Source organism: Lissotriton vulgaris, chromosome 5 (genome assembly GCF_964263255.1).
Source record: "Lissotriton vulgaris chromosome 5, aLisVul1.2, whole genome shotgun sequence".
Lineage (NCBI taxonomy): Eukaryota > Metazoa > Chordata > Amphibia > Caudata > Salamandridae > Lissotriton > Lissotriton vulgaris.
The window spans coordinates 660,687,791-660,706,182 of NC_141693.1; the positions used below are offsets into that span (position 1 = coordinate 660,687,791).

Sequence of the window (18,392 nt, forward strand, 5' to 3'; positions counted from 1 at the left end):
ACTTCCAGCCTGGCTCCTGCTTGTCTCCCTTAGCTGTAATTCAGGACCTTTGTGGCATATGTGTAACTATTCTGAGGTTCAGAGCAGGGTCACATAATAGTTGCAACTGGCAACTGAACTCTGGAGGGGCCCCTCAGGAAGCACTACAGGAAATGGCTACTAATGATGAGCCTGAACTTTTGAACCTGGTAAGTAGTTTCAGTTTTGCTCGTATTTCTGCAATTTTGCACTTATTCGCGGGGCGCGAAGTTGTACTGGGAAGCCGCGAACTCACGCGAACAGTGCGAGCAAAATCCGCTGCTCGCGGATTTGCGGATTTTGCGGGAGATTCGCAAATCTCGCGGATTGCGAATTTACCGAAAATCCGCAAAATCCGCGAGCGAAACGGATTTTCCGCCCATGCTTAGAACCAACCCCTTGAATGGGTTAGACATTTAGCAACTCTGGTTCAACATAAAAGTATATGCTGGCTTGCCATTGTATGCTGAGAGCATGAAAATGAATTTTAGTCTATTTTGAACTCCACCTCCCACACTCCCTTTATGCAAAATGGATGGTAACCTTTTCAAGCTAACTTCTGCATGGGCTTTCTTGTCACCTTGTTTAATTTGTATTTTGAGAGGCGGCTTCTAAAAATTCACAATGCCTATTCATTTTATTTGGGATAATCTTAATTTTGTAATGCGCTTTACTGCATAGTTTTTCACTTCTAACACTCTATTGGCAGAAATTAATATCTCAGGATATTACCATGAAACGAAGGCCTATGACCTTTTTTAATGGGAGTTGGCGAATAATATCACATTAATATAGAGCGAGTTAAGACTTTTATATACCTGGGGGTCACGTTGACTGAGCACTTTGCATGGGACCACCAAGTTTCTAAATCTTCCCTGAGACTTGCGCAGATTATGGGAGGCATAGGCAGATTTCACAGAGCCTCAACTTTTAAACCAGTTACCCCTGCCCTTGAGATATATAAAACACAGGTCAGGTCTGCAGCTATGTACGCTGCAGAACTTTGGGGACACACGAACGTATGCAACTTACTGTAGGTTTCAACATGCCTTCATTCGGCATATGGTTGCCCTCCCCCAAAGCACGCCCCTCATACCACTACGCTTGGATCTGGGCCTGGAACCCATTAATGAATTGGCAGCTGCACGACCTCTGCTCTACTGGAGAAGGCTCTGGTCTGTGCCGGAGCTCGTATCCTTTAGAGAAGAGTTCATTGCAATTTGGGGGCAGCTAAAGAACAAGAACATACCCTGGTTGGCTCATGTAAAGGCTCTCCTCTACCAAATTGGTCTCTATGGGACACACCAGAGGACAGCTGCACGAGGATGCAAAGGTCTGTATTAGTGGCGGCTGTAAGGTCATATAACCTCAAAATACTATATTGCTCGACTTCCTTGGGCAGGCTGTCTACTGAGTTCCTACTGATGAAAGCCAAATCCAGGACGGAGGTGTTCTTGGACTTAGTGCAGCCTCCACTTGCAAGAAAACTATACATCCAACTGAGGCATGGCTCTATACCGATTGGTGCATTGACATCCAGATGGGCAAAATCGATGGAGGCCAACTGCCCTGCCTGTAATTACTGTAGGGAAGACATTGTACATATCTTCTTTTTCTGCCCGGCATACAGCGAAATTCGGAAATGCTGGATTATGCCATTGTGTAAAAACCTGGGTTTCAGACAATGTGTACAAGCTTGCAGAGTTTTGACCTACGATACCGCCCCTCCCATTGTTTTTGCTGTCTCCCGATTTTTACATGGCATGTGGCGGAGAAGAACTGTTTTTATTAACAAGAAATAATGGTCCATTGCTTTTCATTTTATCTCATCTTTGATAACTAACGTTTAATAACTATTTAAATTCTCTGTATTTATGGTTTTATTTCTGTGCCTGTACATATCTTATTGCACTTTCATGGTCATTGACCGAAATAAAGTTATCAAATGAAAAATATTGGGCTATTATGACAATGAACCTTGTAGGTACTTATTAGCTCATTTGGATCCTACACACACTGAGTTTTTTAGTAGAAAAGAGATTTCACCTCTTCGGACATTTGGTCAAAAAGTCCTGAAGCTTTGTTATGTTATGTTATGTTACAGTGCATTTTTATAGCGCACGGCTACTCTAAAAGAGTGTCCCGGCGCTTTCCACAGGCAACTTACAGTGTCAAATCAACATAACAAGTGAGACAGAACCCCAAAAAAAAGAGAAAGAAAGAAAAACCCACCTAACCAGAATGATTAAAAAGCCAAGTCTTCAAATTCTTCCTGAATTGGAGCAGGTTGGGAGTGCTGCGGAGTGCCAATGGAAGCGCATTCCACAGCTGGGAAGCCTTGAGGCTAAAAGAACGCCCCCCAATACGGGCCTTCCTCACGCGTGGGACCACCGCAGTGAACAGGGATTCTGAACGCAATGAGCGAGCTGGGCGATAAAAAGCTAGTCTTTTCTTCAGGTATCCTGCGCCTGAGCCAAACAGAGCCTTGTGCACCAGCGTCAAGGATTTAAAGACAATCCGTTTCCGGATAGGAAGCCAATGGAGCGACTGCAGCAACACCGAAGCTCGTGCTCGTCTATGCAGCCCAAAGATTGCCCGGGCTGCCGAGTTCTGTGCCACCTGCAGACGCTGAACCAAGTAATCCGGGAGGCCTAAGAAAAGGGCGTTAGCGTAATCTAGCCTGGATCCGATGAGCGCCTGCACCGTAATCCGTCTGTGCTCCGCAGACAAAAGAGGTAGAAACTTGCGGAGCATTCTGAGGATGCCGAAACAGGTGCCGGACAGGCCAAGGATGTACGTTTTCAGAGAGAGTTTATTGTCAAGCTTAACACCCAAGTTCTTGGCAACCAAGGATGATTGTGCCGGAGGACACATGGCGGCCGGCCACCACTGCCGCCACTCGGGATCTAAGGCACAGCCGAAGAAAAGAACCTCCGACTTGCTGGAATTGGCCTTCAGACAGTTTTGCTGGAACCAGCTGAAGACCCTGCCCAGGCAGTCCCGGATTCTCTCCCCGTCAAATGTCTGATCTTTTTCACATGTGAAGAGGAGTTGTGTGTCATCGGCGTAGGACACGATCTGGGCTCCGTAAGCCTCAACCTCAGCCGCCAGAGGGGACATAAAGATGTTAAATAATGTCGGGCTCAAGACCGAGCCCTGTGGAACCCCAACACCCAATGGCGGCATCTCGGCGGAGCTCTGGGAAACCCAGACCGTCTGGCGGCGGCCCTCCAGGAAAGATGTAAACCATCTGAGCACCGTCCCCCTTAGGCCGAAGTCATAGAGCCTGGCAAGCAACGCCTTGTGGGGAACGGTGTCGAAAGCCGCCGACAGGTCCAACATGAATAGCATGGCCTTGCCACCCCCATCCAAGGTCTCCCTGATGATCTCAGAGACCTCCACCAACGCTGTTTCCGTGCTAAAGTTCGGACGGAAACCGGATTGGGATGGATGGAGCAGATTGTTAGCCTCCAGGAAGTTCGACAAGACGCCATGAACATGTTTTTCGGTGATCTTGGCCAAGGCCGGGAGAAGAGAAATTGGCCTATAATTGGCCAGAGCCTCGGCATCAAGACCAGGCTTTTTCAGGAGGGGGATCACCATCGCCCTTTTCCAGGCGCGTGGGACACTCCCCGCACTCAAGGAAGCATTGAGGATCGGGTTGACCAGGGGATTCACCACTGCCGCCATCCCAGCCAAAAATTTGGCGGGGCAGGGGTCAAGTGGGGAGCCAGATTTAAGACTGGCCAACAAGGTCCGGGACATGTCACTGTAGACAGGTGGAAAATCCTCCAGGATAGCCATAGGCATGGCCGATGTCCCAAGTCCTACCCCAAGATCACAACAACCCTCCTCCGTGCTTTCCGAGAAGGAGGCCTGAATAGCCTTAATCTTGTCGGTAAAGAAAGTGGCAAGATCCCGCGCCCACACATCAGGTAATACAGGCGGAGGTGAATAGGACGTAGGAGACGTAAACTCCTTCACGATCGTGAAGATCTCCTTACAAGAGTTTGCCGATGCCTCGATCCTCCTGGCAAGGTATTCCCGCTTGGCACCAAGAACATCACGGTGATAGGCCTTCACCGCCGCCCTATAGGCGAGTTTGGCCTCCCCATCATATTGATGGCGCCAGGCCCGCTCAGCGACCTTACATTGGCTACGAGCCACATGTAGCGCCTCTGTAAACCAAGGCGCAGATTGCCGTTTCGCCGAGGACCGGGGGGTTACCTTGGGGGCAAGGTCGTCTAACCTCTCAGTCAGCCATAGCTGCAGGGCCTCCGTGTCTCGTTCCGGATCCCCCGAGAGAGAGCAGGGATGTTCCGTGAGCGCCTGCTCAAGCATAGCAGGCGTCACCCTATGTAACGCTCTCGAGGCCAATCTGGGTACCATGGGGGCGCAGGTGTCGAACCGCCCATTCTCTAACACATAGAACCCGATCAGCCTATGATCAGACCAGAGCACAGGCCACGTTTCAATGTCGACAATGGGGACAGAGGAAAACACTTGATCAAGGGTATGCCCTTTCTCATGTGTAGGCCCCGACACAAACGGTGTCAGGCCAAGCGGAGATGTAATATCCAGCAATCTTGCCCCATCCGGATCGTCCGTGACATCAAGATGAAAATTGAAGTCGCCTGCCAGCAAACAGTGCTGTGCAGACAGCGCCAGCTCCGAAATGGCTGTCTGTAGGTCATCCCAAAAGGAGCCCACCGGGCCAGGAGGCCTGTAAACCGACAGACCCTTGAGCGCTTGGCCTGGAGACAGTCTTAGCGTGAAAGCAAGGGATTCAGAGCCCCCAATGGGGTTCACGGGAAGAACTGAACAAGAAATGTCCTTCCTAACCACCACCGCGACACCGCCCCCCCTGCCCTTAGCTCTGTCTTGGCGAAAGATGTTATAAGTAGGTGGAATTGCAGAAAAGATATCCGGATTGGACGCCTCTCCCAACCAAGTTTCGGTCAGGAGTAGACAAAGAGGATTATCCCTGGCCAATAGATCGTAGATGTGCAGCGCATGTCTTCCTACCGACCTTGTATTAAGCAGCAGACAGAGATGCTTCACAGGCACCTCGGTGGCCCTAGGGGCGCTACATAGCGACCACGTGGGCGACCAACCGCAGGCCGGACAGCGTCGTTTACCCTTGTATCGTCCGGGGAAAACTGAGCGGCACTGACAAGAAATAGTGCGCAAGGCGCGGAGCATCGCCGAAGTATAGTGGAGCATCTTCGCCCACGCCTGGCCCAGAGTCCTACGCCGCCCTGCCGCCTCCGGGACGCTGACGGGCGCAGACGGGCAGGACTCCGGCACGACTCAGGCTAAGCGAAAGGCGTCCACCTGCGCGTCCCGCTGCGCGTGGGGAGCGACAATAAATAGGCTCTCCAATGAGCCCTTGGCGCGCGCGACCGGTCCAAAATGGCTGCCGTCGCCGAACAACAATCCCCAAGCCAAGATGGCGCCTAAAAAGGAACCCAGGAACCCGGACCCACCAAAGTGGTGGTGATTTGAGGCACCGAGGTGCACTTTTTAAATGCGGTGAGGGGAGCGGGGCGCTAGCTAGAAGCAGCAGAGTCTAAAACCAGGGGTAAATAAAGCAAACAGTAACAGAAATAAAAAACGAGGACAGCTTAAAATAACCCAGCGCTAATGCAGCGCAGTCGCAGCAGAGTGGTAGATGGTGAAGAATGCTACCTCACGAAGAACCGCCTTAAATAGGCTCTCCAATGAGCCCTTGGCGCGCGCGACCGGTCCAAAATGGCTGCCGTCGCCGAACAACAATCCCCAAGCCAAGATGGCGCCTAAAAAGGAACCCGGGAACCCGGACCCACCAAAGTGGTGGTGATTTGAGGCACCGAGGTGCACTTTTTAAATGCGGTGAGGGGAGCGGGGCGCTAGCTAGAAGCAGCAGAGTCTAAAACCAGGGGTAAATAAAGCAAACAGTAACAGAAATAAAAAACGAGGACAGCTTAAAATAACCCAGCGCTAATGCAGCGCAGTCGCAGCAGAGTGGTAGATGGTGAAGAATGCTACCTCACGAAGAACCGCCTTAAATAGGCTCTCCAATGAGCCCTTGGCGCGCGCGACCGGTCCAAAATGGCTGCCGTCGCCGAACAACAATCCCCAAGCCAAGATGGCGCCTAAAAAGGAACCCAGGAACCCGGACCCACCAAAGTGGTGGTGATTTGAGGCACCGAGGTGCACTTTTTAAATGCGGTGAGGGGAGCGGGGCGCTAGCTAGAAGCAGCAGAGTCTAAAACCAGGGGTAAATAAAGCAAACAGTAACAGAAATAAAAAACGAGGACAGCTTAAAATAACCCAGCGCTAATGCAGCGCAGTCGCAGCAGAGTGGTAGATGGTGAAGAATGCTACCTCACGAAGAACCGCCTTAAATAGGCTCTCCAATGAGCCCTTGGCGCGCGCGACCGGTCCAAAATGGCTGCCGTCGCCGAACAACAATCCCCAAGCCAAGATGGCGCCTAAAAAGGAACCCAGGAACCCGGACCCACCAAAGTGGTGGTGATTTGAGGCACCGAGGTGCACTTTTTAAATGCGGTGAGGGGAGCGGGGCGCTAGCTAGAAGCAGCAGAGTCTAAAACCAGGGGCAAATAAAGCAAACAGTAACAGAAATAAAAAACGAGGACAGCTTAAAATAACCCAGCGCTAATGCAGCGCAGTCGCAGCAGAGTGGTAGATGGTGAAGAATGCTACCTCACGAAGAACCGCCTTAAATAGGCTCTCCAATGAGCCCTTGGCGCGCGCGACCGGTCCAAAATGGCTGCCGTCGCCGAACAACAATCCCCAAGCCAAGATGGCGCCTAAAAAGGAACCCAGGAACCCGGACCCACACTACCAATCAGGACCCAGTTACCGGAATAGTTCATGCAGATACATGATCCTTCGGCAAGGACCTCCTGCAAACATACAAGCAGCTCTGCAAGGATGAATCCTGTTTCCGTGGTGCAGTCACATGGCATTTTAACAAGATGGAACCTCTGGGTCGTACTTCTCAAGGTGGGAGCTTCGATGTACTAAGGAATGTCCTGTTCATTGTTGCATACTTTTACCATTAGATTTACTCGTCCTCACACCTTTACATGGTAGAGAGCTGCTGCATGGCCTTGAGATTGAGATAACATGTTCTTCGCACAGTGGCACAGCCCTTCTTATGTGCCTTCCATTGTACACCGTGGCCTGAGCTAGAAAATTCCAGCTTGGGCAGGTCTCTAGAGTTGCTGGAATTGTATAACTGATTTGACCATGTGGAGGGAGACCAGACCCCTTGGCAGTCCTCTTAGAAGACTGGTCAGATTGGGCTCCGCTGCAAGGTATTTACAATAAACTAACTGCTTTGTATTCTCTACTGTCTGACCGACTCTTCATTATTTGGGAAGGCATATAGGTGGTTGTGAGTGACCCGGGTGACCCTTTTTGGGTCACTTCCTTCAAAATCACACTGAGAAGAACAGCAGGAAAAGCTAAGGACATGATAAATACAAGCCAGGTGTGCTAGAACAATAACAGTTATACATAAAAGAATATAAAAAGTGAGCCATTTTGCCAGTGAGTGCATAATTTAGAATCTTGGCTTACCCAACTCAGCCGTTCATCCTTCCAAAGTCAACAAGCATTTACAATGCAATGGTCTCGGCAATATTATATGTAGTGCTTTTGGTATTGCTCTTTATTTTTTTTTTTTTGTATCCCTAAATAAATGGCATTGGCATTTCTATCGGCATTAGCTTTTTTTGCATATGTGATACCTATTGCATTAGCAGAGAGAGAGTGAGGTAGTGAAAGAGAGAGAGTGAGGTATTGAAATAGAGAGAGAGTGAGATAGTGTGAGAGAGTGAGGTATATAGGAGAGTGAGGTAGTGAAAGAGTGAGGGAGGGAGAGGGATGTTGTGAGGTAATGATCTAAGCATAGAGTGATGTAGTGAGAGAGAGAGGTAGTGAAAGAGAGTGAAAGTGAGTTATGTTATTCGAAACTTTTTAAGCGCATAGACACCCAGGCTTTTTATGGCGAGTTAGTGAGATAGAAAGAGTGAGGTAGTGAGATAGAGAGTGATTGAGGTAGTGAGTTAGAGAGAGAGAGTGAAGTTGTGAGCTAGAGGGTGAGGTAGTAAGAGAGTGAGGTAGTAAGAGAGTGAGATAGTGATGTTTCGAGAGAGAGAAGTTGTGAGATAGAGTGGTGTGTATTAGTGTGATACAAATCGAGATATTGAGGTAGTGAGTGAAGTAGATAGAGTGAGGTAGAGAGTGATGTAGTCAATAAGTGCGTTTGTGAGGTGTAGAGAGAGTGATGTAGTGAAAGAGGTAGCGAAAGTGAATTAGTGAGATATAGAGTGAGTGAAGTAGTGAGAGAGATAATTGGCGAGGTAGTGAGATAGAGAGAGTTAATTTGTGATGTTGTGATATAGCTATTAGGTGTACTAAAGAGCAGGTTGAGTTACAGTTGTTTACCTCTGCTCACCTATATGTAATCTTTGTAGATTGTAGCATAAATCAGAATCTCACCGATCCCAACGTAAAAACTTCCTTTTTTGTTTTAATATGAAGCCTCATTTTTGGTTTAAGTGTTCACATACTACAAGACGTCCCATGCACATGCTGCTGTATCCACCTGAATGGACCCGTGGTGTCAGATTTGCAGGAAGTAGGCGTGGTAAGTAATGTGTACCTTTATGAATCTTGTAATCAAAGAGACACAGCTCACAGTACAGACTTCATTTTCTCTCCCCTCCTCCGATTGTTAGGCACCATTAATGTGAGAAGACATCAGAAAATGATGCAATTATAACAGACCCTGTTCAAATAGCGCACAGCTGAAAATTTTTTAACATACTGATCCAATTGATGGTGGAAGGAGTACACTAATTGTTGAATTTTTTACATCCCTGTTCACTTTTTATTAGCTGTTTACTGTACAGAATATAGTCACAGTGGGCTGTAGAGGCAGCCAAACTTATTTGACTGAAGCATCATGAGGCAGTGAGATTCACTAGCAACTTCTTCCTATTTGTTTTGCTGAGCTTTTAATTTTTCTAGGTCCTCATTTCATCAGCACATAGATCCTAGTTTTTTTGCTTTCCATTTTTTTTATTATATCAATCTAGGACTACAAGGCCCAAAATGCAAAGTAAAAGTGTAGCCTAGGTGAGGTACTTGCATATTAGCCTAGAAACTTTGGAGGCATGAATTTTATGCTGTTCATTTCAGGTTGTAGCAAACGTTTTGTAAGTGCAGTACGTTTTGCCCTGTGTTAATACTGTAATGTCATTAAAAAAATGAACACTTGTGTCGGCACTATGGCCATGAGCACATTAGATGCCTTACTCATAACACACATTTGTAGTTATATAACCCCTCCCTATGTGCACACATCAAACTTTATGACAATCCGTGGGCGTCCATCACCCCCCCCCAAAACCCCATATGGGATACTTATTGCATTAGTAGAGAGCGAGTTAGGTAGCAAGATAGAGTGTGATATTGAAATATTGAGTTAGGTAGTGAGAGCGAGTGATGTAGTGAGATAGAGTGTGAGGTAGTAAAGAGTGATGTAGTTAGAGAGTGGGATGTTGTGATGTAGTGAGATAGGGAGGTAGTGATAGAGAGATTGAAAGTGAGTTACTGTCATAGAAAGAGTGATGTTGTGAGATAGTGATTGATGTAGTGAGTTATAGTGAGAGAGTGAAGTAGTGAGAGAGTGAAGTTGTTATATTTTTATAGAGAGAAGTTGTGAGATAGTGAAGTACTGAGATAAGTATAGTGTAGTAGACTGAGTTATTTAGTGAGGTAGACAGAGAGTGAAATAGTGAGATAAGGAAAAAGTGAGTCCGTGAAAGAGTTCTGTATTGAGTTAGTGGAGTCTTTAACGGTAGTGAGATGTAAACAGTGAGTGAGTTTGTGTGTTAGTGAGATATAGAGTGATGTAGTTAAATAGAGTGAAAGTGTCTTAGTGTGATACAAATAGAGATAGTGAGGTTGTGAGAGTGAGGTAGATAGAGTGAGGTAGTGAGTGACTGAGAGAGTGAAGTAGTTAAAGAGTGAGTTTGTGCGGTGTAGTGTTGTTATATGTAGTGAGATTGAAACACACCATAGACTTATTTTTCCCTTCCCTCCTCCGACTGTTAGGCACCATTAATGTGTGAAGACATCATAAAATGATGTCAGTTTAACAGACCTTGTCCAAATAGCGCACAGCTGAAAAGTTGGCAACATACTGATCCAATTGATGGTGGAAGGAGTACAGTAATAGTTGAATATTTTATATCACTGGTCATTTTTTTGTAGCTGTTTCCTGTACAGAATATAGTCACAGTGGGCTGTAAAGGCAGCCAAACTTATTTGACTGAAGCATCATGAGGCAGTGACATTCCCTAGCAACTTCTTTCTATATTTTTTGCAGAATTTTCAATTTTTTCTGTCTACATATGTGCTGCACATAGATCGTATTTTTTTTGCTTTCCCCTGATTTTTATAATAGAAAACTAGGACTACAAGACCCAGAATGAAAATTAAAAGACTAGCCTAGGTGATCTACTTGCATATTAGCCTCGAAACTTTGGAGGCATGAATTTTATGATGTTCATTTCAGGTTGTAGCAAACGTTTTCTTAGTGCAGCACGTTCTGCCCTGTGTTAATACTGTACTGCCATTAAAACAATGAACCCTTGTGTTGGCACTATGGCCATCAGCACATTAGATGCCTTAGTTATAATACACATTTGCAGTTATATAATCCCTCCCCATGTGCACACATCAAAGTTTCTGACAATCCGTGGGCGTCCATTCCCCCCCCCCCTCTCAATCAAAATATGGGATACTTATTGCATTAGCAGAGAGAGAGTGAGGTAGCAAGATAGAGTGAGATATTGAAATAGAGAGTGAGGTAGTGAGAGAGAGTGAGGTAGATAGAGTGTGATGTAGTGAGATAGAGTGAGTTAGTAAAGAGTGAGGTAGTTAGAGAGAGGGATGTTGTGATTTAGTGAGATAGGGAGGTAGTGATAGAGAGAGTAGAAGTGAGTTACTGTGATAGAAAGAGTGAGGTAGTGAGATAGAGTTATTGATGTAGTGAGTTATAGTGAGAGAGTGAAGTAGTGAGAGAGTGAATTTGTTATATTTTTTGAGAGAGAAGTTGTGAGGTAGTGAAGTACTGAGATAAATATAGTGTAGTAGACAGATTTATGTAGTGATAAAGATGTAGATGGAGAGTGAGGTAGTGAGAGAAGGAAAAAGTCAGTTTGTGCAAGATTTTGGTATTGAGGTAGTGGAATCTTTTATAGTAGTGAGATGTAAACAGTGAGTGAGTTTGTGTGGTAGTGAGCTATAGAGTAATGTATTGAAACAGTGAAAATGTCTTTGTGTGATACAAATGGAGATAGTGAGGTAGTGAGAGTGAGGTAGATAGAGTGAGGTAGTGTGTGAGAGAGAATGAGGTAGTTAAAGAGTGAGTTTGTGAGGTGTAGTGTTGTTATATGTAGTGAGATTGAAACAGAGAGTGACGTTGTGAGGTAGTGAGCTTGAGAGAGAGTGATGTAGTGAAAGATGTTTTGAAAGTGAATTAGTGAGATATAGAGTGAGTGAAGTAGTGAGTTAGAGAGAGAGAGTGTATTTGTGAGGTAGTGAGATAGATATTGTGTTAGTGAGTGAGGTATTGAGTCTTTGATTGTGTGAGTAGTGAGTTAGTGATATATATTTAGTGGATTAGTGATGTTGAAAGAGTGAGTTAGTGATATTGATAGAGTGAGATTAGAGAGAGTGAGTGACGTTGTGATGGGAAGAGAATGAGGCAGTGAAAGTGAGAGTTTGAGATAGAGTGAGGATATACATAGCTACTGACTTACACATACAGAGGTAATCCTAGACTATTTGTAAATATGCATTGATAGTTCAGAAGATCAAATACATTGTTGTTGTTTGTAAATAATTAGTACTGAAAAGTGTTTAAAAATTTTTATTAATTAGAATTTATATAGAGTTTGATTTACATTTCTTAAAGTTTGCATTAGTGTTCACTTTAAATTACATTTTAGTAATTTTATTCGATTATTTCAATAATGGAGCCATTTTTAAATATAACATTGACATTTTTTGGTAATTTTAGCATGAGAGCTTCACTAAAGTCTTCTACGTCTGTAGGTATATCGAAGTAGTCCATTATAATAGTATTTTCGATGTCCATTGATTTTAAAAGTTCAGTGTCTTGAATGTGTACCGTTAGTGTACATTTTTCTTGCGTCGTATTTTCAATCCCATATATTGTAATATTTATTTTTTCCAAAGGTGGTTCTATTACCTGCAAAGTAAAAAAAAATTGTTAATAGAGGCATATAGTGTGCATTGTGATTATTCTGTTATTGTAGTAGTCCAGATGGTAAGTTAAATAGAAACTGATAGTTTTAAAGATAGAGAGTGAGGTAGTGAGAGCGAGAGAGAGTGATGTACTTATTTAGTGGGAGATTGTGTAGTTGTGATATTTTGCGAGATAGATGTTGTAGGATAGTGAGGTAGTGAGATAAATTGAGTGGAGTTTTGAGTTATATTTATTGATGTAGTGAGAGAGCGAGAGTGATTTGAAGAGACTGAGCGAGATGTATTTTGAGTGAGGTGTTGAAAGTGATGTAGTGAGATAGAAAGTAATATAAAGATGTAGTGATATAGAGATAAAGTGATGTAGTGAGATAGAGTGAATTTGTGATGTAGTAAGATAGAGAGTGATGTAGTGATATTGAGAGTGATGTAGTGAGAGAGTGATGTGATAGATAGTGCTGTAAGATACAGATCTACAGTTAAAGAGTGAGTGTGGTATATTGCGAGTTATGTAGTGAAAGTGATGGAGTGAGATAGAGAGTAAGAGAAAGTGAGGTAGTGAGATAGATAGAGAGTGAATTTGTGATGTAGTAAGATAGAGAGTGATGTAGTGAGTTAGAGAGTGAGGTAGTGAGAGAGTTCGGTAGTGATAGATAGTGCTGTAAGATATAGATTTAGGTAAAATACATATTGAGGCATCTACATAGACATAGAGAGTTAATTATACTCATATAGCGCCACTTAAAGAAACACACATAGACACCTACCCACTTATTGAGCTTTGCATACATACAGGTAAACGCACTCAAATCTACATATACACAGAGCACGGGGGCAGAGAGTGCGGGGGGCAGAGAGTGCGGGGGCAGAGAGCGCGGGGGGCAGAGAGCGTGGGGGCAGAGAGCGTGGGGGCCAGAGAGCGTGGGGGGCATAGAGCGTGGGGGGCAGTGAGTGCGGGGGGCAGTGAGCGCGGGGGGCAGAGAGCGTGTGTGCAGAGAGCGTGGGGGCAGAGAGTGTGGGGGCAGAGAGCGTTGAGGAGAGCTGTTGGGGCAGAGAGCGTGGTGCAGAGAGCGTGGGGGCAGAGAGCGCGGGGGCAGAGAGTGCGGGGTGTAGAGAGCGCGGGGGGCAGAGAGGGTGGTGGCAGAGAGCGTGGGGGCAGAGAGCGTGGGGGCAGAGAGCGTGGGGGCAGAGAGCGTGGGGGCAGAGAGCGTGGGGGCAGAGAGCCGTGGGGGCAGAGAGCGTGGGGGCAGAAAGCGTGGGGGCAGATAGCGTGGGGGCAGATAGCGTGGGGGCAGAGAGCGTGGGGGCAGAGAGCGTGGGGGCAGAGAGCGTGGGGGCAGAGTGCGTGGGGGCAGAGAGCATGTGGGCAGAGAGTGTGGGGCAGAGCGTGTGGGTAGTACTTACCTCTATATGTGTATTCCGCGTAGTATTTAACATTTTCTCATTGTTAAACTCGTGGACAGTTAAGTGTGTCATTTTGACATACGTTCCAAGTGTTATTGGGAATTCTGTTGCATTTCTCCATAATGTTATTTTGACAGAGTCTGTTGTGTCTATAACTGTAATAGATTTTAATTTTGTTTCTTGTCCTGACACAAAAATGTTTTTAGTTTCTTCTTCCTGTAAAAGATAAAGTAAATATTAGTTTTTATTAGTGATGTAAGTGGCGACAGAGTGCGGTGCAGACAGAGTGCGGTGCAGACAGAGTGCGGTGCAGACAGAGTGCGGTGCAGACATATTTTTGTGAAGAGAGTGTGTTGAAGAGAAAGCGTGGGGGCAGAGAGCGTGGTGTCAGAGAGCGCGGGGGCAGAGAGCGCGGGGGCAGAGAGCGCGGGGGCAGAGAGCGGGGGGGCAGAGAGCGGGGGGGCAGAGAGCGGGGGGGCAGAGAGCGCGGGGGCAGAGAGCGCGGGGGCAGAGAGCGCGGGGGCAGAGAGCGCGGGGGGGCAGAGAGCGCGGGGGGGCAGAGAGCGCGGGGGGGCAGAGAGCGCGGGGGGGCAGAGAGCGCGGGGGGGCAGAGAGCGCGGGGGGGCAGAGAGCGCGGGGGCAGAGAGCGGGGGGGCAGAGAGCGCGGGGGCAGAGAGCGCGGGGGCAGAGAGTGCGGGGGCAGAGAGCGCGGGGGGGCAGAGAGCGCGGGGGGGCAGAGAGCGCGGGGGGGCAGAGAGCGCGGGGGGGCAGAGAGCGCGGGGGGGCAGAGAGCGCGGGGGGGCAGAGAGCGCGGGGGCAGAGAGCGCGGGGGCAGAGAGCGCGGGGGCAGAGAGCGCGGGGGCAGAGAGCGCGGGGGCAGAGAGCGCGGGGGCAGAGAGCGCGGGGGCAGAGAGCGCGTGGGCAGAGAGCGCGGGGGCAGAGAGCGCGGGGGCAGAGAGCGCGGGGGCAGAGAGCGGGGGGGCAGAGAGCGCGGGGGGCAGAGAGCGCGGGGGGGCAGAGAGCGCGGGGGGGCAGAGAGCGCGGGGGCAGAGAGCGCGGGGGCAGAGAGCGCGGGGGCAGAGAGCGCGGGGGCAGAGAGCGCGGGGGCAGAGAGCGCGGGGGCAGAGAGCGCGGGGGCAGAGAGCGCGGGGACAGAGAGCGCGTGGGCATAGAGCGCGGGGGCAGAGAGCGCGGGGGCAGAGAGCGTGGGGCAGAGAGCGTGAGCGTGGGGGCAGAGAGCGTGGGGCAGAGAGCGTGGGGGCAGATCGTGTGGGGCAGAGAGCATGTTTGAATAGAGTTGGTGTTGTACTTCTTAACATACCTCGGATATTGTCCCTGTTATGCTCATCAATGTCCTTAATTTTGCTTGTCTTATTGTTTTAATCGGTGATACTGGTGGAGCTGGTGGTTCTAGTATATTTTTAGCTTCGTCCAGAATCTCACTAGTAAGCGTTAAAGGTATCATCCTCGATATTTTAGTATTTTTCGTTAAAAGTACAACATTGTTCTTTGCTAGAAAATTTCTTATAATAATTCCATGTCCTTGTTTTGTTTGATTGTAAAAATCGTCATTATAGCATGTTGCTTTTATTGTACCACTTTCATCTGCTAGGGCAAGGTGGTATAAGATTTTGTTTTCTTTCTTAGCATTTTGGTAGTTTGTTTTTTGAGAACATGTTACAATGTTTGCTTTTATAGCCTTTTGATAAGGTTTGCTCTCATCTTGTTTGCCCATCTTAATTTCTTGTATAGAAATCATCTGAAATGAGAATAAATTGTGAGTATACATTTTGAATATAACTGTTGAATACATTGTACTTTATCTTGAAGTAACATAAAGTAACCTATGAAATTATATAACTGGCTTATTAAATAGAGAGAGTTATGTAGTGAGAGAGAGTTAGGTAGATAGAGAGTGAGGTAGTGAGAGACAGAGTGAAGTATTGAAAGAGTTAGGTAGTGATGCTTAGGAATGTAGAGATATAAACAGAGAGTGATGTTGTGAGTTAGTGATATAAGAGTGCGTTAGTGATAGAGAGTGGGAGTTATTTAGTGTGATAAAGAGATTGGGAATCTGATGAAGTGAGATTGAGAGAGAGTGATGTAGTGAGGTAAAGAGATAGAATTTGTGTGTTAGTGAGATAGTGATTATGTTAGTGAGTTATTGACTGACTGAACTTTAGAGAGAGCGAGGCGTGATATAGTGATGTAGTGAGAGTGAAATTGAGAGAGAGTGATGTAGTGAGAGACAGTGATGTAGTGAGGTAGAGAGTGAAGTTGTGAGATAGTGTGTTAGAGAGTGATGTAGCAAGAGAGTGATGTATGTAGCAACAGTTATTTAATGAGCTATTGAGTGAGAGTTAGTGAAGTAGTGTTATTGTGTTGCTGTTATTTAGATAGAGTTGAGTAGTGAGATAGAGAGTGAGTTAGAGAGAGTGAATGAGTTAGTTAGCGAGTCAAGTAGTGTGTGAGATAGAGTGAGTGATGTAGTGAGAGAGAGTTAGTGAGAGAAAGTGATAGGGAGAGAGAGAGTGAGGTATATATAGAGAGAGAGTCTACCACACACAGATAAAGTGTATCACTCAGACATACATATAGAGCACTACATATTGATACATCCATAAACTTCCATATTCTGAGACAGCCATACACACAGAGAGCTATCAACACATATACAGAGCTACATATATACCCATAGAAAGCCACTGAGTTAGTACTTAACATAAATATTGCTTTAGCCACATAAAGATAGCGAACTATTTATACACCCATATATATACACCATGCTTACTAAATTGCAACCCATAAAGCTTTGTGATCACTATAATATGACTCTAATATACCATAGTGACTTAAGTTTACATTACTATAGATATGATCTAAAGTCGATTTGTAGTCAGTTGTATATTCTGTTACTTTCTGTTCACATTTGAATTCGTTTACCATATATTGTCGCAGTATGTCAGCATTTTGTGATGTTTGTGTTAAATCTATGTTGAAGTCACCCATTATGCAGTAATTATAATTAGGGTAAAAGTTCAATATCGTACTTAAAACTTGTAATAGTATTTGTATGTGTACATGTGGTGGTTTGTATAGTATAACAAATAAGTAGTTGCAATTATTAAGCTGCAGAGTAAAATGTAGAATGTCAATTTCGTGTTGTGTTTCATATATAGGAATTAAAAAAATATTTTTCCTGTAGTAAATTGCTATGCCATGGTTTGTTACTTGATGGTGGAATTTGTCAAATATTAATAGATGGTACTGTTCTATTAAGAAAGTATTGCTATCAGCTGGTCTAGTAGTGTTTATTTCAGTGAAGCATAGAATATCTGCATTCATTAGATTTGTGTCTGCTTTTATAGCTGTGTAATTCTTTTGCAGTGAACGTATATTTTGCACTATCAAATTACACATTTGGCTGTAGTTACATAATTGTGGTACAGATATTTGCAATAGCATATCTGTTCGAAGTCTTGTCATTTCGTCATGTACTTTATCATGGACAGCTATTTTGTCAGGGTTAAAGTTTTTAATATATATGTTAGCTAATGATTTTGCTCTGCTTAAAGCCACATAATGCATATGATGTACTTTGCTATTGTTAAAGTGTATGTAAAGTGGTTCAATAGTAGCTCCTTGTGTTCTATGTATAGTACGTGCAGATGATTGTCGTAGGGGAAATTGTTTGCGTATAATGGTGATAAATTTTTTGGTAAATTGGAAATGGCGCGATATAGCATGTATTGGTGTCCAAGTAGGCAAAATGTTAGTGTTATATATGTGTTTATTTTCCTGCCTTGTATATTTACCAACATTTTCATCATCAAAATGAATCCATATAACATTAGGGGTGTTATTTATTGTTTCTACAAATTCAACTATGCCTGTAGCACCATTAGTTAATCCATCATTAACATTAATATTGCTAGTTAGATCATATCTTAATTTCAAGGCAATATGGACAACGAATGGCAGGCCCATTGTTTTTGTTGAGTCTGTAGGCAATTGACTAAGAATTTTCTTTTTAACAATTTCAGTTAAGTCAGATGCAACTGTATCTACTGCTGTTGCTGTGTAAACTGGGTAATGTTGTATATGTTGCAATAAAACTGCACTATTAATGCTATTAACTTCATTGTTAGTTCCCATTATGTAAGGTATAGTTTTGATAATGTTTTCTGGTGGTTCTAATTCTCGTGTTTGTATCTGTATTATATCTTCAGTAGTTTGTTTTCCTTCTCGTAATCTGTTTAGTAGTTCAGCAAATGGTAAGTCATTGAGCTGTCTCATTATTTTAGTTAACTCAAATAACTTAAAATGTTCTTGCCATAGATTAGTACTTAATGGTCTGTATGAATATTTAGAAGTTTCAAAAATGTATGGGTCAAATACTGGCTTTAATTGATAAAAATCTCCAATTGCTAAAATTGATACACCACCAAAAGGGAGGTTAGACATTTTTATTTCTTGTAGTCTATTATGTATGAAATTGAATATATTTGCTCCTACCATTGAGATTTCATCAATTATTACTATTTTTAGATGCATTAATTGGTTTTGTAGTGTGCTCCTGTTCTCATGAGTTAGTGGTTTGTGATCTAGTGTTTGCGAAACAGGTATTTTAAAAGTACTATGTAGTGTTTTACCATGAATGT

The 18,392-nt window shown here is 45.0% G+C and overlaps 1 protein-coding gene across 1 annotated transcript in view; it reads right to left on the reverse strand.

Moving 5' to 3' along the window:
- Positions 1 to 11,955: 11,955 nt before the first annotated feature.
- The window catches only part of LOC147711375 (uncharacterized), a 34,355-nt gene continuing 27,918 nt past the window's right edge, over positions 11,956 to 18,392 (reverse strand). Inside the window, exons 6-8 of the mRNA XM_086922090.1 lie at positions 15,053 to 15,490; positions 13,732 to 13,947; positions 11,956 to 12,313 (exon numbers count right to left, since the gene is read on the reverse strand). Of these exons, the coding sequence (XP_086778216.1) occupies positions 12,056 to 12,313; positions 13,732 to 13,947; positions 15,053 to 15,490 (912 nt within the window). The 3' untranslated portion in view covers positions 11,956 to 12,055. The remainder of the gene's footprint in view (positions 12,314 to 13,731; positions 13,948 to 15,052; positions 15,491 to 18,392) is intronic.